This window comes from Zonotrichia albicollis, chromosome 1 (genome assembly GCF_047830755.1).
Source record: "Zonotrichia albicollis isolate bZonAlb1 chromosome 1, bZonAlb1.hap1, whole genome shotgun sequence".
NCBI classification, from domain to species: Eukaryota; Metazoa; Chordata; class Aves; order Passeriformes; family Passerellidae; genus Zonotrichia; species Zonotrichia albicollis.
This window is the reverse complement of record NC_133819.1, coordinates 55,860,836-55,880,419: the sequence shown is the minus strand read 5'-3', so window position 1 is coordinate 55,880,419 and position 19,584 is coordinate 55,860,836. Positions and strand designations below refer to the sequence as shown.

Below are 19,584 nucleotides of genomic sequence, written 5' to 3'. Positions count from 1 at the left end.
AACTGGATGTCCTTTCAATAGGATCAGAAGAATGGATTCCATTCCATTGTGTCTGACAACTAGCCCACTGGAAACTGGAGCAGCATTTATGCTTGAAGAATTTTCTGTGGTGGTTGTCCTTCCTCTCAATTCACACACTTGTGCTGCTAGGGTAGGGTTGGGTTTTCCATCCCACTTCCTCATGTCTTCTCTGGGGTCAAGTAAAACTGCAGGTTATCTCATGGTGCGTGCCTTTTCCAGAGATTGTGGCCCATACTGGAGGGGCATAGGAAATTTCCCCTCTAACATGCTTGAATTTTTCGAGTCTGTCCGCAGCCAGGAAGGAAAAAAATTATTTTATATTGCCATAGTAGTGTAGTCACCTGAAGCCCTCTTTATTATCTTTCCTTCATTGATATCAATGCTAATGAGTTTGTGTACAACAATGGTGTGCTGCATACAAACTTCTGCCACATGTATTGTGTAAGCTGGACCTGATCTGAGTCTGCAAGGGACTGCTTGTTGCTTGAACCCTTATAGGTACCTACAGTGCAGCTAATTCCTTCAGATACTAGATACATTTCTCCACAGCTTTCCCCCTGCCTGACCACACTACTAGAACACACTTGCAAGAATTAATACCTTTCTCTCACACTTGATGGGAGCTGCTCCAGAGGCTAAGAGTTTCTGTCCTCTTCCCAATCCCTTTGTCAATGCCCACACCCAGGACAGGGATCCCAGTGGCATGGCTTCACTACCAGGGTTAGGTACCACACCCTTGTGAACAGACCAAGCAACACTGTGACCACTCCATACATAGTAAACCAAATACCTAGATCAAATTTGTTTCCAACACTCTGGGGCCACATCTGCTGTTATCTCCATTTTTTGAGTCCCACAGTGGGTGCCAAACTAGGCTGTTTTGGTTTAAGAATGGTATTCTTAAATTTAGTACTCCCACCAAAAATCTCCAAACCATGACTGCTCAACTGCTCACTGCTCACTGCTCACTGCTCACTTACTCCTCTCTTCCCCTTTCCCTTCCTCTTCCCCTGCAGTGGGCTGGAAAGGACAATTGGAGGCACAAAGGTAAAGATTAGCAATTGAAATAACAATCATCTACTGGAAACAGCAATGAGATAAGAAAGTTCAAGAGAGAGGAAGTGATTCACATGCAAATGCTCACTGAACACCACCCCAACTCATAAAACAGCCTTTCCTTCATCCCTGGAAAATGAAGTGAGATAGAATAACCTCCAGGTCCTAGCCATGCCAATTCCTGTCTACTGCAAAAAGTAACTCTGTCATGGCCAGAGCTAGGACAGCAATTTGTGAGATGTGTGTTTTTCTTCTAATATTAAGTAGGGGTGTAGTTATTGATCTAGTACTCAATAACTTCAATGAACACAAGTCTATGCTTCATGGTAAGCTTAATGGTTTTCCTGAAGAGGAAATTATTACGGTATCTGAATTTGGAATAAGAATATGAGTTTTATATATAGCATTATCTAAAAAAAATAAATCTGTCTATTAAATTAGGGTAGAATTTTTTGGCTGAAATTAAAATACTCTTTAAAACATATAACATAATAGATTGTCTTCATTACATGTGTAAAATAAATCAAAACTTGGAGGTTTTGTGGTCTCACATCCTAAAGTGAGGTAATCTTAATTTCCTCATAAGTCTTTGGCAGTCATGTATTTTATCACATCTAGTATAACTTTGAGCTAGAAAAGCATAAATATGCACAGAATTTCCCTAAAATTCATGTTAACATCATCCTACATGCATGAGCCTCCTGTGTGGCAAGACAGAATCTGTTGCAGGTATGAGCTATCTGCTTCCACCCCGTAAAACAACTCTTGGTTTGAAAAACAAACCAAAAGAATAATTTCAAAGCAAATTTTTGCAATATCCTTGTTAAAACAGGGATTACTGCAGTGTCTTTAAAAACAAATACCATTTTTTAAAATTGTCTGAGCTTTTAAAGAATTGTCATATTTTTCCCTTTTGCATTTAGATTTACTATAGAACATAAAGTAATTGGACTTTGCAGAGAAAATAAGCACTTAAGTGCTAGCACTGCTTAGGTCAGCAATTCACACTGGAGAAAAGTATCCTATACACTCCTTAAGTGCTCTGTTTGCTGTTACTTATTTTTTTTTTAATTCTTTAAATACTTTTTATTAATCACTTGAGAACCTTATAATCATCACACAGAGCTCAATGATTTGTCTAGATTTGTGGGTCTGTCAACAGGTGATCCACTATGAACTATAATTTTGATCAGTTCACTTCTTTTAAAGTAAGGCCAAACTAGGCCTTTTTCACATCCATTCCAACAATGTAAGTAGAGTTCTCTAAAGTACAGCTACACAAACATGGTTTCGTGGTTCTAGAGCTGAGTGACATATATTCCATCTTTTCCTAATTTGAAAGACTTATTAGCTTCCCAAATTAGAATTTCTTCTATGTAGGTAATGTTTAAATCTATAGGGAATGTTTCAGACACTAGCTTCCTATGCCTAAGAGGCATAATAGCCAGTGCTAATTGTGCTAGAGGAGAAAGATCCATACTATTTGGGAGGGTCTTAAAAACATCAGAGAAAAAGAAACATATTCGTGTTAACATTTTCCTACTTTCTCACCCAATCCTACACACTCCCTCTTCACTGCAGAAAAGAAAAGAACTTCCCTAGCTTTACCTGTCTGAAGAACTCCTCTAGCAGAGACATGGTCCAGCGATGATGGAGATCCCAGGCCTTGGCTGGATGACTGATATCTGCTGTATGTAATAACAGTGATAAGGCTTTCGGCTTGTCAATTCTGAAAACCCAAAGGATCAAAAAAATTAATTGTCTGCTCTTGCAGGGAAGAATGACAAAAATCTTACCTACAGGAAAATAAGGTAATTATAATCTTTGGCCAGGATATTTGTGAAGTGGTTTCTTTGGTCATAAAATCAAACAACTCTGAAAGACTGTCTTATTTCTCCAACATACATGATACCTGGTTTAAAAGAGATACTAAGAAATGCAAAAAGAAATATTGCCCAGCTTTGCTCAGAAACTTTACAGGCTTGCTTGTAAAGATTTTTAAAATGAGAGCACGCATACCAAGAAAGCATTATTTACTGAGTTCATGGTCTAGCCTCTTAGGTTATGGTCTTGAAGAGCTCCTGTGCTCCCCATTTAATCAGTGCTGTATTTTATTCAGCTTAGAAGAGAAAATGGTCCCTATCATCCCACTCTAATGAACAGTGGGGATGTCTGGGGTTCTGACAAATCTAGACAATAACTGATACATTTTTCTCTGATAGAAAACTAGTATGAGTACAGAAGAGAATCCTGATTTCACAGAAAAAAAGTGCTGATGATTTCTGATTATCATAACCTAAGAGGCTAGCCCATGAACCCAGTAAATAATGCTTTCTTGGTATGGGTGCTTTCATTTTTAAATTCTGTTTTTTGGCTATCCAAAATGGTTGAAGGAGTTGTAGCTTTTGAGGGGATCAGATGGCCAGCAACACCCCGCACTGATACAGGTATAATACTGATATTGATATAATTCTAATACAGGTATAATTCTGGTATAACTGTGTCCAGGGTGAATAAATGACCATCACTCAAGGCAATGTAAAATGATTTTTTGGGAAAAAGCTGTGGACAAAATACTACAGCTCCCAGTGGCATACTGGGAAGAAGAAAAGGCTTTCCCCATACTGCTCCATCTGTTATTTTCCAGTCCTTCCCTCAGTGGATCTCAAGTTTTCATCTGTTCTCTGTTTATGAAGAAGGTCCCTTTTTGGGGGTGACAGCTGATACCATCTGCATGAGGCCAAAGAGCAAGTTATGTTCTGCAGGTCTTATAACCTAAGTCATACTCAATTATAGAGGTTACTCTAATGAATCATGTCCTTGATGTTACCCACCAGGGAAATGCCCAATGAGACTGGTCCCAACAACGGTGACATTTGAAAGCTTTGGGCCACCAGCACAGAATATAGATGTGCATGTAGGCATGTGCCCATCCCTTCATAAGTGAAATAATTCAAAATTCACCATCAAAAAGAAAATTGCTGTAGATATCAAAGAAAGAGAGGGATTCTGAAGAGGTGCTTTTGAAGTTTAGCACATTGGCAAAGCACCAGCTGAAATGCAGCCCCCTCACTGGGCTATGTTGTGAAATGACTCACCCTTCTGGTTGCTGCAAAGCATTCTTCATAGCTTTGATTTGCTGGAAGTGACAGGACATATCGGTAGCCAGCACCATCTCAATGACTAGAGCTCTAAATTCCCTTTTGGATAGCATCACAGTGAGGGCAGCAAGGAAAGAGAAGCACAAAAACCACCATCAGACACACTCCAGTCTCTTTTGTTATCTGCGAATTATTGGCAGTAATGCTTTTGTATGTAACTCTTCATTTCTTTTCAGGGGTGGGGAAGAGGATGAAGGATTTTCTGCACAAACATAGAAAGGGGAGTTATGCAAATGAAGCCAGGTGGCTAATCTTTGGTAAGAGAAATATTAGATGTTTTCTGAAGAGCACATTGGTATTAGTATTCCTTTTTCAATTAAGCACAAACTTCCTAAATTGTTTTCTTCTCTAGGCCATTCTTAGAAGGAAGGGATAAGACTGTTTAAAGCCTCAGAATCAGGTACCTTGATTCAACTGGTCAATATGCATGTTTAAAGTTGAGTTATATGGTGGAAACTCGCCACATTAAAAAATTGCCTAGTATATATGATGCATATATGAAATAAAGACCTTTGAGAACCTGCACTACTTCCCTGCTATTATTAATTCAAAATATTCCAGTATGAGATTTTGTAAAGCAAACTTGCTGTCCTGTTTGTTTTGTTTTGTTTTTCTGGACTAGAGTTGATTTTCTTCTTAACTAGTACAATGCTGTGTTTTGGGCTTAATATGTGAATAATGTTGATAACACGCTTGATGATTTTGTTGTTGATAAGTAGTACTTACTCCAAAACACAGACTTTGGAGTTTCCCATAGTCTGACAGTGAGCAGGTGCACAAGAAGCTGGGAGGGAGCATAACCAGGACAGTTGATCCATCTGGCCAAAGACATACTCTGTATCACAGAACGTTATGCCCAATATATAAACTGGAGCCAGTGATCATTGCTTGGTGACAGACTAGGCATCAGTCAGCAGGAGGTGAGCAATTGTATTGTTCATCACTTGTTTCTCTTGGATGTTATTTTTCTCTCTCTCATATTTTCATTACTCTTATCATAATTATCATCATCACCATTAGTAGTAGTATTACAACAGTAGTTTAGGCTCCAGTTGAAATTTCTCTGAAGGTGATATGGATGTTCCTAAACAGTTTTAAATATCAGAATTGTTGTGATCTAGCACACAATACAAATTTATTTTCTCTTTCTCTCAATTCAGTCTCTACAGATTACCAGAGGAAGAACAGCTCAAGTTTAGCATACCAGCTCAAGATTTTGAAGATTGAAATGGGTCAGCACTCATTTTAAAAGAAATCACTACTGTCCTTTTTATGAACAGTCCCTGTCTCACAAAGCTATTTTGATGATTCCTCTCTTGCTCATAGTAGCTGTGCTCAAATTCCAGCCCCAGGCCACCACAGTGCACAGGCCCAAGACTGCTGTGTTTACCTAATCCCATGGGTGGCACATAATGGATGCTTCACCATCACAGTTCTGCAACACTGATGGCATCAGTTTGCTTTGATCTTCCCCCCCTATAACCACCTCCTCCTCCCAACCCATAAGTACAATCAGTTGCATAGTTAACAGCGTTTGTTTGATGGCAAAACCCACTTTGAGGGCAATGTGGATTATTTTTTCCCCTTTCTCAAAAACTTTCTGTGCCATTTTACCCCAAAGGATCATGTCATCAATGTACTGTATGAATGGAAAAAACAACATATTTTGACTGGTCCAGAGGCTCCATGTATTCTTGGCATAGATTACTTTAGGAGTAGTTATTTCAAAGACCCAAAAGGACTTTGTTGGGCTTTTGGGATAGCTGCTGTGGAGACAGAAGACAGTAAACAATTAAACACCTTACCTAGTCTTTTAAGGGACCTTTCTTCAGTAGGACACCTGAGGGCTGAAGAAGAGCAGGTACCAGCTGCTGCCAAAACAGTGCACCATTGACAATACCACACTGACTGAGACTGTGATTCCCATCTGTAAGATGATCCATTACTGGAGATCCAGGGAGCAGTCAGCAACTAATCATGGCCTGAATGAAGTCACACCCCCACTGAGTCAGACATGCCAGAACTTCAGTATGAACTGTGGTCCAAGGCAAAAAAGTGGTGCCACCATTGACATTGCTAATGCATTTTTCTCCACTCCTTTAGCAGCAGAGTGCAGGCCAAAGTTTGCTTTCACTTGGAGGGGCATTCCTTTCACCTGGAAACAATGACCCCAGGGGTGAAAGCAGAGTCCCACCATTTGCCATGGAAAAAGGTGAAGCTCCAGAACATCTACAGTACATTGATTACATGATCCTTTGAGGAAAAATGGCACAGGAAGTTTTTGAGAAAGGGGAAAAAATAATCCACATTGTCCTCAAAGTCGGTTTTGCTATCAAAGTAAGGTCAAGGGACCTGCACAAGAAATTCAGTTGCTAGGAGTGAAGTGCCAAGACAGACATCAACAAATTCCAGAAGAAGTGATTAGCAACATAGCTACTATTTCCCCTCTGACCAACAAGAAGGAAACACAAGTTTTCCTAGGCAACATGGATTTTGTGGAGATGCAAATCCCAGGGTACAGCCAGATTGTAAGCCCTCTCTACCTTGTGACACAGAAGAAAAATTATTTCATGTGGAACAACCACAGTACTTTGAACAGATTGCCCATGCAGTAGCCCTTGGGTCAGTCAGGATGGGACAGAATGAGAAGAACTTGCTCTACACTGCAGCCAGGAAGAATGGTCTGTCCTGGAGCCTCTGGCAGAAGGTGCCTGGAGAAACTCGAGGATGACCTTTGGGTTCAGGGATACAAAGGATATGAGGCCAACTACACCCCAACAGGAAAAGTGATCTTAGCAGATTATGAAGAGGTTTGAGCCACCTTAGAAGTGATTACCACTGAAGCACTGGTCATTCTCACACACTGACTACCAGTGCAGGGCTGGATATCAAAATGGAAAGTCCCTTCCACAGGTCATGCCACTGATGCTACATGAAGTAAGCGGATGGCTCTCATCACACAGCAAGCTTAGACAGGAAATCCTAATCACTCTGGGTTCTTGGAAATCATACTGAAGTGGCCTGAAGGTGAGAATTTGGGACTATCATTTAAAGAGGAAGATGAGTAGGTGACATATGCTGAGGAGACCCCACCCTGTAAGCAGCTATCAGAGAGTGAGAGGCAATACACTCTCTCCACTGATGGTTCTTGATGTATCAGAGGGTCTAATAGGGAATGGAAAGCAGCTTTATGGAGCCCTAAACAGTGAGTTGTGGAAGCTACCAATACACAAGGTGAATTCAGTCACGTTGCAGAGCTGAAAGCCATCTAACTGGCTGTGGATATCACTGAGTGAGAGAAGTGGCCAAAACTCTATCTCTACACTGACCCATAGTTGGTAGCAAATGCTTTATAGAGGTGGCTGAAAAGTTGGTTAAAAGCCAATTGGCAGCACAGAGGAAAAGCCATCTTGGCTGCTCAAGTATGGCAAGACATTGCTGACCAGGTAGAGAAAATGATCATGAAAGTTTGTCATGTGGATATATATGTGCCTAAGAGTCAAGCTGACTGTGAGATTCACAGCAATTAACAGGTAGAGCAAGCTGCCAAAATTAGTGTCTCAGGCAAATATAGATTGGCAACACAAGTATAAGTTATTTCTAGCTTGGTGGGCCCATAATTCCTCAAGTCATTAGGGAAGAAGAGATGCAACACACCAATGGACTTGTGACCAAGGGGTGGATTTGACCACAGACACTATATCCCAGGTAATCCATGATTGTGAGACATGGGCTGCAATCAAGCAGGCCAAGCAGGTAAAGTCTCTGTGGTATGGGGACCATTGGTCTGAATATAGGTATGAGGAGGCCTGGCAGATTGATTATATCTCACTGCTACAAACCCACCAAGGCAAATGCTATGTGCCCACAACGGTAGAAACTACCACTGGATGGCTGGAGACTTACCCCATTGCTTCGTGTCACTGCCCAGTACACTGTGCTGGGCCTTGAAAAACAGGCCCTATAGCAACATGGCACGCCTGAAAGAATTAAGTCAGACAATGGGACTCATTCCATAAATAGTCTTATAGACAGATACCTGTACCAGCTGCTGGGGAAGTCAAGCAGAGCAATGGACTGTTAAAAACAACACAGAAGGCAATGATTTATGGGGCCTTCAAGCTGTGGCATCTGCATTTAGCAAAGGCTATCTATCTGGTTAGTTAACACCAGAGGTTCAATTAACTGAACTGGCCCAGTCATTACCTCTGTGCACAATAGATGGAGATAATGTCTCATGATGCGTATGAAAGCTAGTCAGGAAAAACAGTTTGGGTTAATCCCACTTCAAGCAAAGGCAAATGCTGCCATGGGGTTGTTTTTACTTGAGGACCTGGTTACACATGGTGGGTAATGCAGAGGGACAGGGAAACATGTCATGTACCTTGAGGGGATTTGACTTTGGATGAGAACAGTCTGTAATGTTGAATTGCATATGTAACTTTTGTTGCTGAATGGCAATGCCACTCCATGTTGGAAATAACATGAACAGTGAGAATGGACTGCTCCCATTAGATCAGTCATGGACAAAATGAACTCAATCCACATCTTGGGGGAACAATCAGTGACTACTGAAACAATACCTGTATTTGTATATAGTTGTTTGTATGTACATATATATATATATAGTTAAAATATATTAATTGGGACATGATATAGATTATATGGAATAAAGAGTGGCTAGTCTTGGGTGGGCGACCCAAAAAATGTGAATTGTATTCTATTATTCCTCTATGACAGTCCATGCAGTTTGTGTTACTGTCTCATTAAGACCCAGGGATCAGAAGTGGATCCAGAACCAGTGTTTTGGGTCCATGGAGACTGGAGGTGCCAGGGTCCCTTTAAAAGTGGGGGAACACAGGCAGAGCTCTCTTTCTTGTTTCTCTGTGGGCTGCCAAGAGAGTTTCCTGGGCATACTCTCTGGGCGAGGGCAGAGAGAAGCAGAAGGATTCTTTAGTTTCTCTCCGAACTCTGTGGAAAATTGCCTGGTGCAGGTCTCTGAGAAACTGCATTTGTTAATCCTAGACTGTTTTGGAGGAAATGTCCTAACAACTTTTTTGGTCACAGTTGCCACAAGGAATCCCTGTCCCTGCAGCTGGAATAGGACTTTTTCTTTTTTTGGGAGCTTTGTTTTTGCTACTGCCATGCAGGATAGTCATACTTGAAAATTGATCCTCCCCTCCTCCTCCATGAGTTACAGCTTTGTAACTCACCTGCTGCCCCAGATCCAGTTGCCACTGTTGACAGAGCTGCCACCACTAGGAGAAACCCTGTCAGGTGGTATGGAGCAAATGGTTCAGTAAAATTTGACTGGTTTTGAACAAGAGTAGCTCCCCAAGTTCTCCAGGTTTCCTTTCTTTTATCCTTGTTCCCCCTTCATTGTTGTTTGAGGCAAGAGGGAGTTTTGTAATCAGGGAGGTTCAGTTGTACTGCTGTTTGGTTTTTGGTTTTTTTTTTCCTTTCCTCTGTCTCTCTATCACATGGTTGGGAGAACAGATCTTCTCCACCATCTTGTCTTTGTTGTCTGGCTGATGTTGTCTTCTACAAAAGTCTCCATATTGGGGAGGGGCATCTCTGCCATCTTGTTTTCTTTGTTCTTGTGGAAGTCCATAGGATTCAGAACTTTGTATCTCGTGGTTATTACTGTTATCTTGATTAGGGCTGGGTTTATTTTAGCGAACTTACTTTTCAACTTATATCTTCTTGCATTTGTCTCTCTTTGTTGGTGACAGGGGAGTGGTTAAACCAAAAAAGAAGGTAGCTTGTTTCCCAAGCTCCACCCCATGAATTGTCTCTAACCAAGACACTTCTCAGGGAACAGCATCCAGTTCTGGCTTCAGAATTGAAAGCAACACCTGTGTGGCAATCAAGGAACTGCAGAAATGCAGATCATAGCCACACAATGTTGTTCCCAACTGTGAGCAACTCTACAGTTGATGAAACTGGCCTAAAAGACACACCAAGAGCTGCACTACACATTATTAGCTTGCACTTCTCTCTTCTATACTCCATCACACAGTACCCACTGGTGGCATCATTTTTTTTCAGGTTTCTCACTAAGCTGAGATAATTCAAAGGATAATTCCACTTCTCAAAGAAAACAAAAGCCACAATCTAAAGATGCTGATCTCCATCAGTCTTCACAGCAAACAAGCTAAGCTGGCTTTCATAGAAACCCACAGGCAATGAAGTCTGCTAACAGTGACAAGAATTTATAGAAGTCTAAAACAGGAAAACTTACTGCACAGTTACAATAATTATGTCTCCTGAACTGATCTATGTGGCTAATTTTGTTCAGTCAAAGTCTCAGAACTTTATTATTACAGAAATAATTAGGAAAACACTACATTAGAAGAAATATCATCATTGGCTAATTCTCACTAAAGGTATAAAACTCAGAATATGCATGTGCCCATCCTGAGTGCAAAGGAACAAAATTTTACAAGAAAATGTTACATGATCCTGCCACCATTCACACACTATTACTTATGAAAAAAAAGCATATGACCAAAATCAGTAGGAAAAAAATCATAGTTTCTCACCACAATCTTAAAACAAATAAAAGTGATTGACAAGGAGGGTTCAGATTTATTTGAGGGACAAAACACCAGGCAGCTTTACTGAGAAAGTTAGTATTAAATTCAAAGTTACTTGCTGAAGTTGTACTCCTATACAAAGCTAAACAACTAAACATTTTGTAGATATCTTTTTATTCAGCCTTTATTCAACCTCTTTATTTTATTTTAAAAATTATTTTTATTAATTTATTTTTACTATTATTTTTATTTTATACTTGACAATAAAGATTTTAATAAACTGTGTGGAACTCACTAACAATTAAATACAGTGTCAAAAAAGACATCTGTAACATTATATTGGAAAACATATGTTCAATTTGCAGTTTTTCTTAGCTCACTGTGATCTGGTTTGTTAGAGTTTTTTCGTTTTATAACTTGAACAAATGGGATTCACCAAATGCAGCAACTCAATTAATTTCCTAATATTTAATAAGCACCAGAGAAATATATATATTTCTCTGTGGAAGAAAAAAAAAAAGTTGTTTAAGCACTAGTAAGCATTCAACTCTTTTCTTCTTGACTGTAGCCCAAAAGTTCTCTTCCATTCTCATCTGCTTTTCTTACAAAATCCATGGCCATTTATTTTTCAACTGTGAAATGTGTCTCCAATTTTCTATGTATCTTTCCTGAAAAATATGTTCTCTAATTAGATGACAGAATACACAAAAGTTATAAAATCCACACAGATATTTAGGATTGCAGATCATCAGGTTTTCTTTTCCCAGTAATGTGAAAAAAGGAGTCAGGGCTCAGCTCAGAAAGGTACTCAAGTATTATATTCCAAAAACATCACTTAGGCCTTTTGCAGAGGGATATTTATCAGTCTACAAATGTGAAGTTTAATTTGGGCATATCATATTAGTTGCCCAAATCATCTTTCAATACTGAGGGTCCTACTTTTAAGTCTTAGAATGGGGAAACTCTGGGCTTCTTGGGTTTTATGTTTCAACAGACTTTGCTGAAGTCAGTTGATGTTTACAGCGCTTCCCAAATGTTTGCCTACGGGATTTTGTAGTGGCAGTCAAAAGAAAAAGCACGTAGAAATCACAATGTTTTGGAATTACAGCACTTCCACACAATGTCCTTTATTTTTCAGCACTGCTGTTTGATCACCAGCTATAAAATCATACTGGAGAGAGAACAAATAAGCAATATGAAGCAAAGCACTGAATATTTTTGCTCAAGCAGTCAAAATATATTTTAAAGGGATGGGTTAATATTTGCAACTTTGGTTCTAAGCACATTGTATCAGCAGAACACACATATTGGCACTACAGAATCAATGAGAAATATCTGAAATTGGCTTTGATTCAATCAGAAACTTTAAACAGTTTAAAGCTCAAAATCAGGCTAAAGTCTACCTAAAGTCAGTATCTATGCAATGAAGCATAATCAATTAATTGCTCCACTACAAAACATGACTTTTCCTTTTAGACAGTGGCTCTAAAACTGATGTTTCTAGTAACTTAGTTCCTTGTGTTTTGTCACTAACATTAAATGATGCAGTAATTTTCTGCCAATATTTGCCAAGGCATTTCCATTTGTACATAAAATAGATTTTTGACATCGCAGTGGAGATATTTTCTTTTTGTTCCTTTTTGCTGCCCATCATGACACTATTCTATATATTGGAGGGTAGAATTTTCAGGGCACTCCTCCACAACATTGACTGAAATCATCCCTATAAATTCCTGGTGTTTGACTATAGGATCAAATTACTGTCGACAAGTTGAAATAAATAAGAAACTCAGGCGAAACACTTTAGCAAACAGAGCCTTCACTGACCATCTTGGTAGAAGTCAGCCCCAGAGGCAGGCTTATTTCCCCACATTTACATTAAAATTAGATTAAACAACTACGCAGCACTATGTTACATGTAAGAATATGTAGAAGACACTGTGTGTCACATAGGATTTCATAAGCTGCTTCCTCTCCCATGAAAAAGACCATGGGGCTGGATCCTTCCTGTCTAGCACACTAGGCTATTTTTAAATTATCACCCCTTGAAATTCATGAAAAACAGAAAACTCACTTTGAACTATTAGAAAGTTAATCATGGGCTATTAGAAAGTTAATCATGGGCTCATTTTGGCACATAAATCATATATTTCATGAGGCTTATTTTAAATTACAGCTTCTTAAATCTTCTAAGCATATGTAGTAGATCTATGCTCCCCGGACTGGATTATGTTTTGCTTTAAGTCCCATTTATAATTTCCAGACAGGAAGTGTTAAATTAGATAAAGGTTATATTTATGCTTTAGGACAAAGAAACAGCAGGCTAGGTCTACACTCAATTATATGTATACAAAGAGTGTCTCTGTGATACTTAATAATTATATGGGAGCCGACCCATGTATCCTATAACTCATTGTCACAAAATCTAGTCTTACTATCAAAAGTGAAAATTGAAAGCAGGAATAAACGAAACAAACACCTTTTAAAGTTCTTTATCTTGTAGTATAGAAAGACTAATATGCAATATACAATAATGCATATTTCTATTCAAACAAGGTAATACCAGTCTATGATGGTGCTCCAACATTCCTAGGCAGCCACCATGCTCATTTTTACCTCCAATCATCCTTTGAGAGATTAGATAAAATATTCATCTCTTCATCATCTTGCAAAAGACGGTACGCCGCACTAACATGGTGATTTTCAAGCACAGACCGGTCATTATATAGAATGGCTGAGTCTGACCTAGCATTTAAAAGAAAACATGGGAAAGGTTGTTTTTTCCCTGTCTAAAGAGACTCAGAAGTTTTCCTTTGATCAGCTACAGCAATTAAGTCTATAGAATAGATATGAGCATTTTAAAAGTTCTTGTACTACTATGTTAATTGCTGTTACTCAGTAAAAGAAATCTAAAGAACACTGAAAAATCTATTTCACCAGATGAGACTCACCTAACTGCCTTGTTACATACTTGAAAACAAGTACTGAATGCTGTGAGAGATATATAAATTTAGAGTAGAACCATGAGGCTTTTTCCTAGCTCTTATGGATGTCTCTATGGTAATAAAATCTGACTGTACCCAAGTAAGCAATTGCACGATGTGACCCAATACAGTTTCCAGAACAGCAAACTGACTGTAAGCAAGATATAACTGAACTGATTTCTGACATCTGTGTGCTAGACTATGCTGCCTGGAAAGGCAATTGTCAGTGGGACAGAGTAGGATCAAAGGTACCTCGTGCCTGATGTTAAGTCCCAGAGCAGAGATCTGTGATTGATGAATGGGTAAACTGGTCTGAAGACAAAGAAGTTAACAGCAACAGAAGGTGATATGTTTTGTTATAGTTGTCACTCATATCTGCTTCACAGAGAGCAGGGTATATTTTTATTCCCTGACACTTCACACCATCTGATGTTTAATGTTAGAAAAATTAAATTACAACTGTCCTTCCTTGAATATTTTTACAAGTATTTGGAAAGTACAGCAGATCCCTAATTCCTGTATGCATTAAGTTGTAAGAAGAGTAGTGTGGCTTCACCCAAAATAGAGACAGAGACTTCTTTCTACATTCCCAGTCTTTAGTGTGCATATGTGTGCTTTATCCTGGAAACTATTATTGATGCACAGCATGATTCAGCTAACACACTACAGACATCTATTTTAATTACAAACATGTAATCTAATTTAATTACAATGCATTTTAAAAATGCCCAAGCGTGAAGTGTCAGTTGAGGACATTTAGACATTTTGACATTTCTACCAGTACACTCCTAATATCAAAATTATACAGAGACATTGGAAATCCAATTATCACTGAAACTAGAGACTTCATAATTTTGCATGCTTTTGAATTTTGCTGCCATCTTCATCTTATTTTCCTCTCTTCCATCAACTCAAAAGCTTTATAAAATACATAGCTCCGTCTAGGTTGTGATCAGTTAATTATGCTCTAGCAATTTATGATACTTTAAAAAAGTATTTCCCTGATTAAGTAGTGGTAAGCATATACCCTTGCTGCAGGTGTGGCTTTCCACTCAAGTGAAAATAGTATGTGTAGTTTTCATATTCACTGATGAATGTAACAAACATGACTGAATGCCTGATTTATGCCAATATTGTCTGAATCCTCAAATTCAACAAGGAGAAAAAACTGTAAAATTACAATAGCTCCTTCAATACTTTGTCAAAATACATCACTCTATACAGCCTTATGTCTTTGAAAACTTTACATGGAAATATTTTTGGAACTTTCTTTTTCCTGGTTATTAATATGAAACAGGGCTCTGGAATGAAGAATACATTCATTCCATTGTGAATGTTTGAACAAAAGAAAATCAAATGTAACCTGAAAAAGTTAACTTTCCTCCTGCAACACTTGAAAGCAGAAGTTGCTGCATTTTTCCAAGGTGGCTGTGCTGTTATTCTCCAAAGATTTCTCCCTCTAATTCCTGACCTTTCATCATGATTTACAGTGGCCTCACCTTGTCTGGATGTGAAAATTGTTGGTGGTGCCAGTGTGTTCATAATCATGTATAGCAGCTGCAAAAATCATAGCGAAGATCTCCAGCTCTGTCAGCCAGTGCTGAAAAGAGATTTACAGTACAATCAGGTAAGTTGTCATTTTCTCAGGCTTTTGTCTTCTAAAGTAAGTTATTTATCCTCTGTTGAAAGTCAGTGTTGCATGCCATCACCTTTCCCCTGAAGTCTGACAGCTGTTTTAAAGGAAACTTCTCTGGCTGATACGTAAAAGCCAAACCAGTGTTCGTCCTGGGCTTTCATCTAAGTAAATTGAGCTACAGCAAATAAAGTCTAAGGCAGAGCAAGGGGAACTGTGCCCTTCTAAAAGAGCAATGTTTCAAAGAGAGAAATGAGAAAAACTCAAGAAAGCCAAGGTTCATCAAGGGGAACTTGATGATATATGTGCAGGTAAACGCATACCACCAAGGTATGTATTTTCAATTCAGTTTAATTGAGGAGCAGAGACTCAGATACAGAAGAATGTCACTATTTTCCAGAAAACAAAAGTCTTTGTCAATCACTGAATCATGAGGAGAACAAGGAAGATAACTACAAAAGATATAGCTCTTGTTATTTATTTATCATTTTTAAAGCACTTGAGAAAGTCCTGAAGTTTGTGGAATTTTTCCTAATTCCCTAGACAATGCTTAAGTCACTTTTGCCTTAGATTTATAAATTATTCAGATGCTTTCAATAATTTTTATCTGAGTCAAATAATTTTATTGTCTGGTTTTCCACTGAAAAGGTGGAAAAGGAGTCAAAGGTTTTAGATACTGTAGATGCTGTAAATATTTGCATTAAATGCTTAAATGTGTTGCATTTAGTAAAGCCTTTACCACAGTGACTGCCAAATACTTCTGTAACACCTCACTGTCAACTTGCAAATGTTTTTTGACAGGCATTCATATACAAACTACCTTTAAATGCAAGGCCCAGCAAAGGCACTAAGGCATCCAAAATCTATTCTACATATCTCCTAGTGCTCAGGGGCCAACACTAGCATGTTAAGCATGTGCAGGGAAGCACAGGTAACAGTGGGACTGTTGCACACAGCAACCTGTCTAGCTCTTTATCTGTGTTTCACAGTCATCTCTGCATAACCAGTGAAGAATGGAGCAAGTCTCAGTATTAAATATCCTCTTACATTAAAGATGTAGATGTTTTTGAAAAGACACGTTGCACAATGCTGCTGACCATAATCAAGATAGTTCTTGGGTTTGGCTTGTTTCTTTTGTTTTGGTGGGTTTTGGTTTGTTTTTTGGTTTGGTTTTTTTTTTTGTTTGTTTGGGGGGTTTTTTTGTTTGTTTTGTTTTTTTTTGGGGGGGGGTTGTTTGTTTGTTTTTGTTTTTTTTTAATAGCAAGGGAGAGAGCATGGTGAGGAGTGCAAGAAATTATCAGAAACAGAAACGTCACTGTTTCTCATATCTACACACAACTGATTCAGGATATGACTGGAGAGCACTGATGGTGGAGAAGTCTGTTCAATTTTGTTTCTAGATGTGACATGTGAACAAGGAATGATAACCAAATGACTAAGAACATTAATTCAACTTTCAAACAACAACTCCCGGCAACTGCAAATGGAACTAAGCTTTTCAGGCTACATGTCTAGATCTGGACTTTCATTGCCCACAGGGCTCTGCCATTTCCCAAAAGGAGAGACTGCAAATGATAGAAAAAAATCAGGGCACAGGTGCTCAGAATGTGTCTCAAGACACATTCAGCTAGTCCAACGCATCCACTTCAGACCACCTGGACAGCATCTGATGATTCCCACACTAACAACATCTCATGACCAAGCCTCACTAAATGCAATGTGTCTTAGTGTTTGAGGTTTCCTACCTCGTCTTTTAAGGCACATACGGGGAAAGTGCTGACTTGCATACCTTACCAAATCATCTCTTGTTAAACAATTTTGGGTAAGGAAGGTTTTCAAATATGGTATAGTAAATCTTACTATTAGCAGTATCTTTTATTAGCAGTTTTAAGTATCATAACAGCATTCCAGGAAGATCACCCAGAATAAAACTGGAATTACAGATGTTAATTTTTGGTAATAAATAAAGCAGTGTAAGTAGAACAAAGTCAAAACAGGCTTGTGAGTAACACAACGGAAGTAGCTGGAAACTCTCAGTCCCTTTTCTCCTGCCACAACCTTGCAAGACAAAGCAAACAAGACAGCAAAGAGCCTGAAGAGAAAGGATGCCACCTCCATCAAAGTGCTGGCTTTACAATTCACTGCTTTGTGGTAGATTTCATCATGGAAACAGAAAGCTAATTTTTAAAGAACAAAGCCATCAAGACCAGCAGGACTGTGTCACAAAAGGTGAAAAGAGTAAGGAAATGTGAATGGTTTTGATTTCCAAAGGGCTAACAAAACCAGTCCAGAATAAAACCTTATCAAAATTTCTGTGATGGTAGTAGGTTAGAAATGGCGAAGGGTAAAAGGCATGAAACACCAAGTATTTGCTTGCAGAATTAAAACAAAGGGCAAAGAAGCATAATTGACTTTCAAAAATATACAATAAATGTGAAGCATTAGCTACTAGGGTGGCTCATTTCCATGTAAACAAAAGGATTGATGAATATAGAAAGAAGGAAGAAAGAAGAAAAAAGCGTAGTGTATCCAAATCTCACAAGAAAAGAATGCATTTCCAATAAATTGCTACAATGTATGTAATTAACTAGTTTCCTTCCCAAGACTTTATTAACTTTTATTCAAAAGCAGGTACTATTTTCAAAACTTATGATGATCTGCTTATTAATCAAAACAGGCTAGTGGTGAAGATTATCTCACTTCCCTTTAGTACTATAATATGTGACAGAAGTCCTGCGCTCTCACAATTTTTCAAGTCTGCTGCAGGAAATAGTCTCCTGTAATTCTTGTCAGTATCAGAGAAAGAAATCTTAAGCTTTACAATTTTCCCACCATTGTGTAGGTTAAAAAAGAAATTGTGGTATTTCTAAACAGTAATAAAGATTAATCAGAGAACAATACCAAAGAAAGTAATAATCAGAGCTGAACAACAGAATTTAATAAAGGAAGGAATGAAATGAGCAAAAAGTGTGTCAGCTCTTGGAAGCTGTCCCTGCAAATCATGCTTGTATGCCAATCCGCTATGAGATAATAGTATGGGGTGACTTTATGATGCTGAATTGTATCCCCATTTGTCTGTCCCGCCCAGAAATAAGTTTTGCACCTTTAAGACTGTTTCTGAGAGCAAAGGGGAGGGGGGAGAGAAGAAGTGCACAGTTTGTTTTCAAACAATGTGGTCACTCCTCCACATTCCTGCCCCTGGACTGTGTTGTCTGTGGACAGACAGACAGCGGGACAGAGCTCTCCTTTGTTTTCAGTTAGTTTTTAGCTGGCTGAGGCAGAGAAGTTCCCTGGACTGTGGGATTTTTTTTTTTTTTTTTTTTGGGTTTTTTTTTGGTTTGGTTTGGTTTGGTTTGGTTTGGTTTGGTTTGGTTTGGTTGGGTTTTTTTTCCTTGGACCTGTTTAAACCAGCTCTGGACTGAACACCCAGAGGAGCACCGGCAGCTCACACCTGTGGCCCCTGGGCCGGGCCTGGGCCGTGGCATTTCCAGCACAGGAGAGACTGACAAGAGACTGAGTAAGCTGAGCTACAACCCATGAAGGGGACTTCGTGAGTTTATTATCTCTTCGGAGTGGTGAGAGGTTTTATTGTTTAATACTGTTCATTTTTTTGTGCTGGTGAATGCTTTGCCTGTTAAAGAAACATTTTTTTCCACTTTTCTCCAAGGGAATCTTTTCCCAGACTGGCTGGGATAGGGGCCACTTCTTCTTTGCTAGAAGAAACTCCTTTGGTGATTTGCTCCCAAATTTACCCTAAAGCAGGACAGATAGACATCAGATTAATTCCAAATTCTCTTTCAACTTTTTGTCTATGAAAGAGCCAAAATCTTTGTAGTTCATACAGTGAAGTATAACAAACTAACTCCAAAGCATCATCCTGAGGGATAAAAATAACAGGAAAGCTGATGAAATTTTGTGAAAGGAGAGGGAAAGAAGATTTAATTGAAAAGAAATTTTTTAAAAAATGAGAGATTAAACAAAACTCTTGAGAGAGTTCATAAATAACAGGGAGCATGACAAAGGCAAATGAACCATGTGAAGACAAAACAGAAACATGTTTCTTACTTCTAAGACTAGCACAAATTTTAACTATATGGACTATTTAAATATGAAAAAAGCAATTTTCCACATTACAATTAACTAGAAAGATTAGCAAGAAAAATGAGGGGTTTTTTTCCTATTTTTGTATATAA

General features: G+C 38.7%; 1 protein-coding gene across 5 annotated transcripts in view; it reads right to left on the bottom strand.

The window, feature by feature from the left end:
• Positions 1-19,584, bottom strand: part of PDE1C (phosphodiesterase 1C) — a 259,982-nt gene that overhangs the window by 58,181 nt on the left and 182,217 nt on the right. For all 5 annotated transcript variants that reach the window (XM_074541825.1, XM_074541818.1, XM_026793438.2 and 2 more), the window contains 4 exons: positions 15,258-15,358; positions 13,391-13,519; positions 4,176-4,277; positions 2,686-2,806 (listed from right to left, as the gene is read on the bottom strand). In XM_074541825.1, the coding sequence (XP_074397926.1) occupies positions 2,686-2,806; positions 4,176-4,277; positions 13,391-13,519; positions 15,258-15,358 (453 nt within the window). The remainder of the gene's footprint in view (positions 1-2,685; positions 2,807-4,175; positions 4,278-13,390; positions 13,520-15,257; positions 15,359-19,584) is intronic.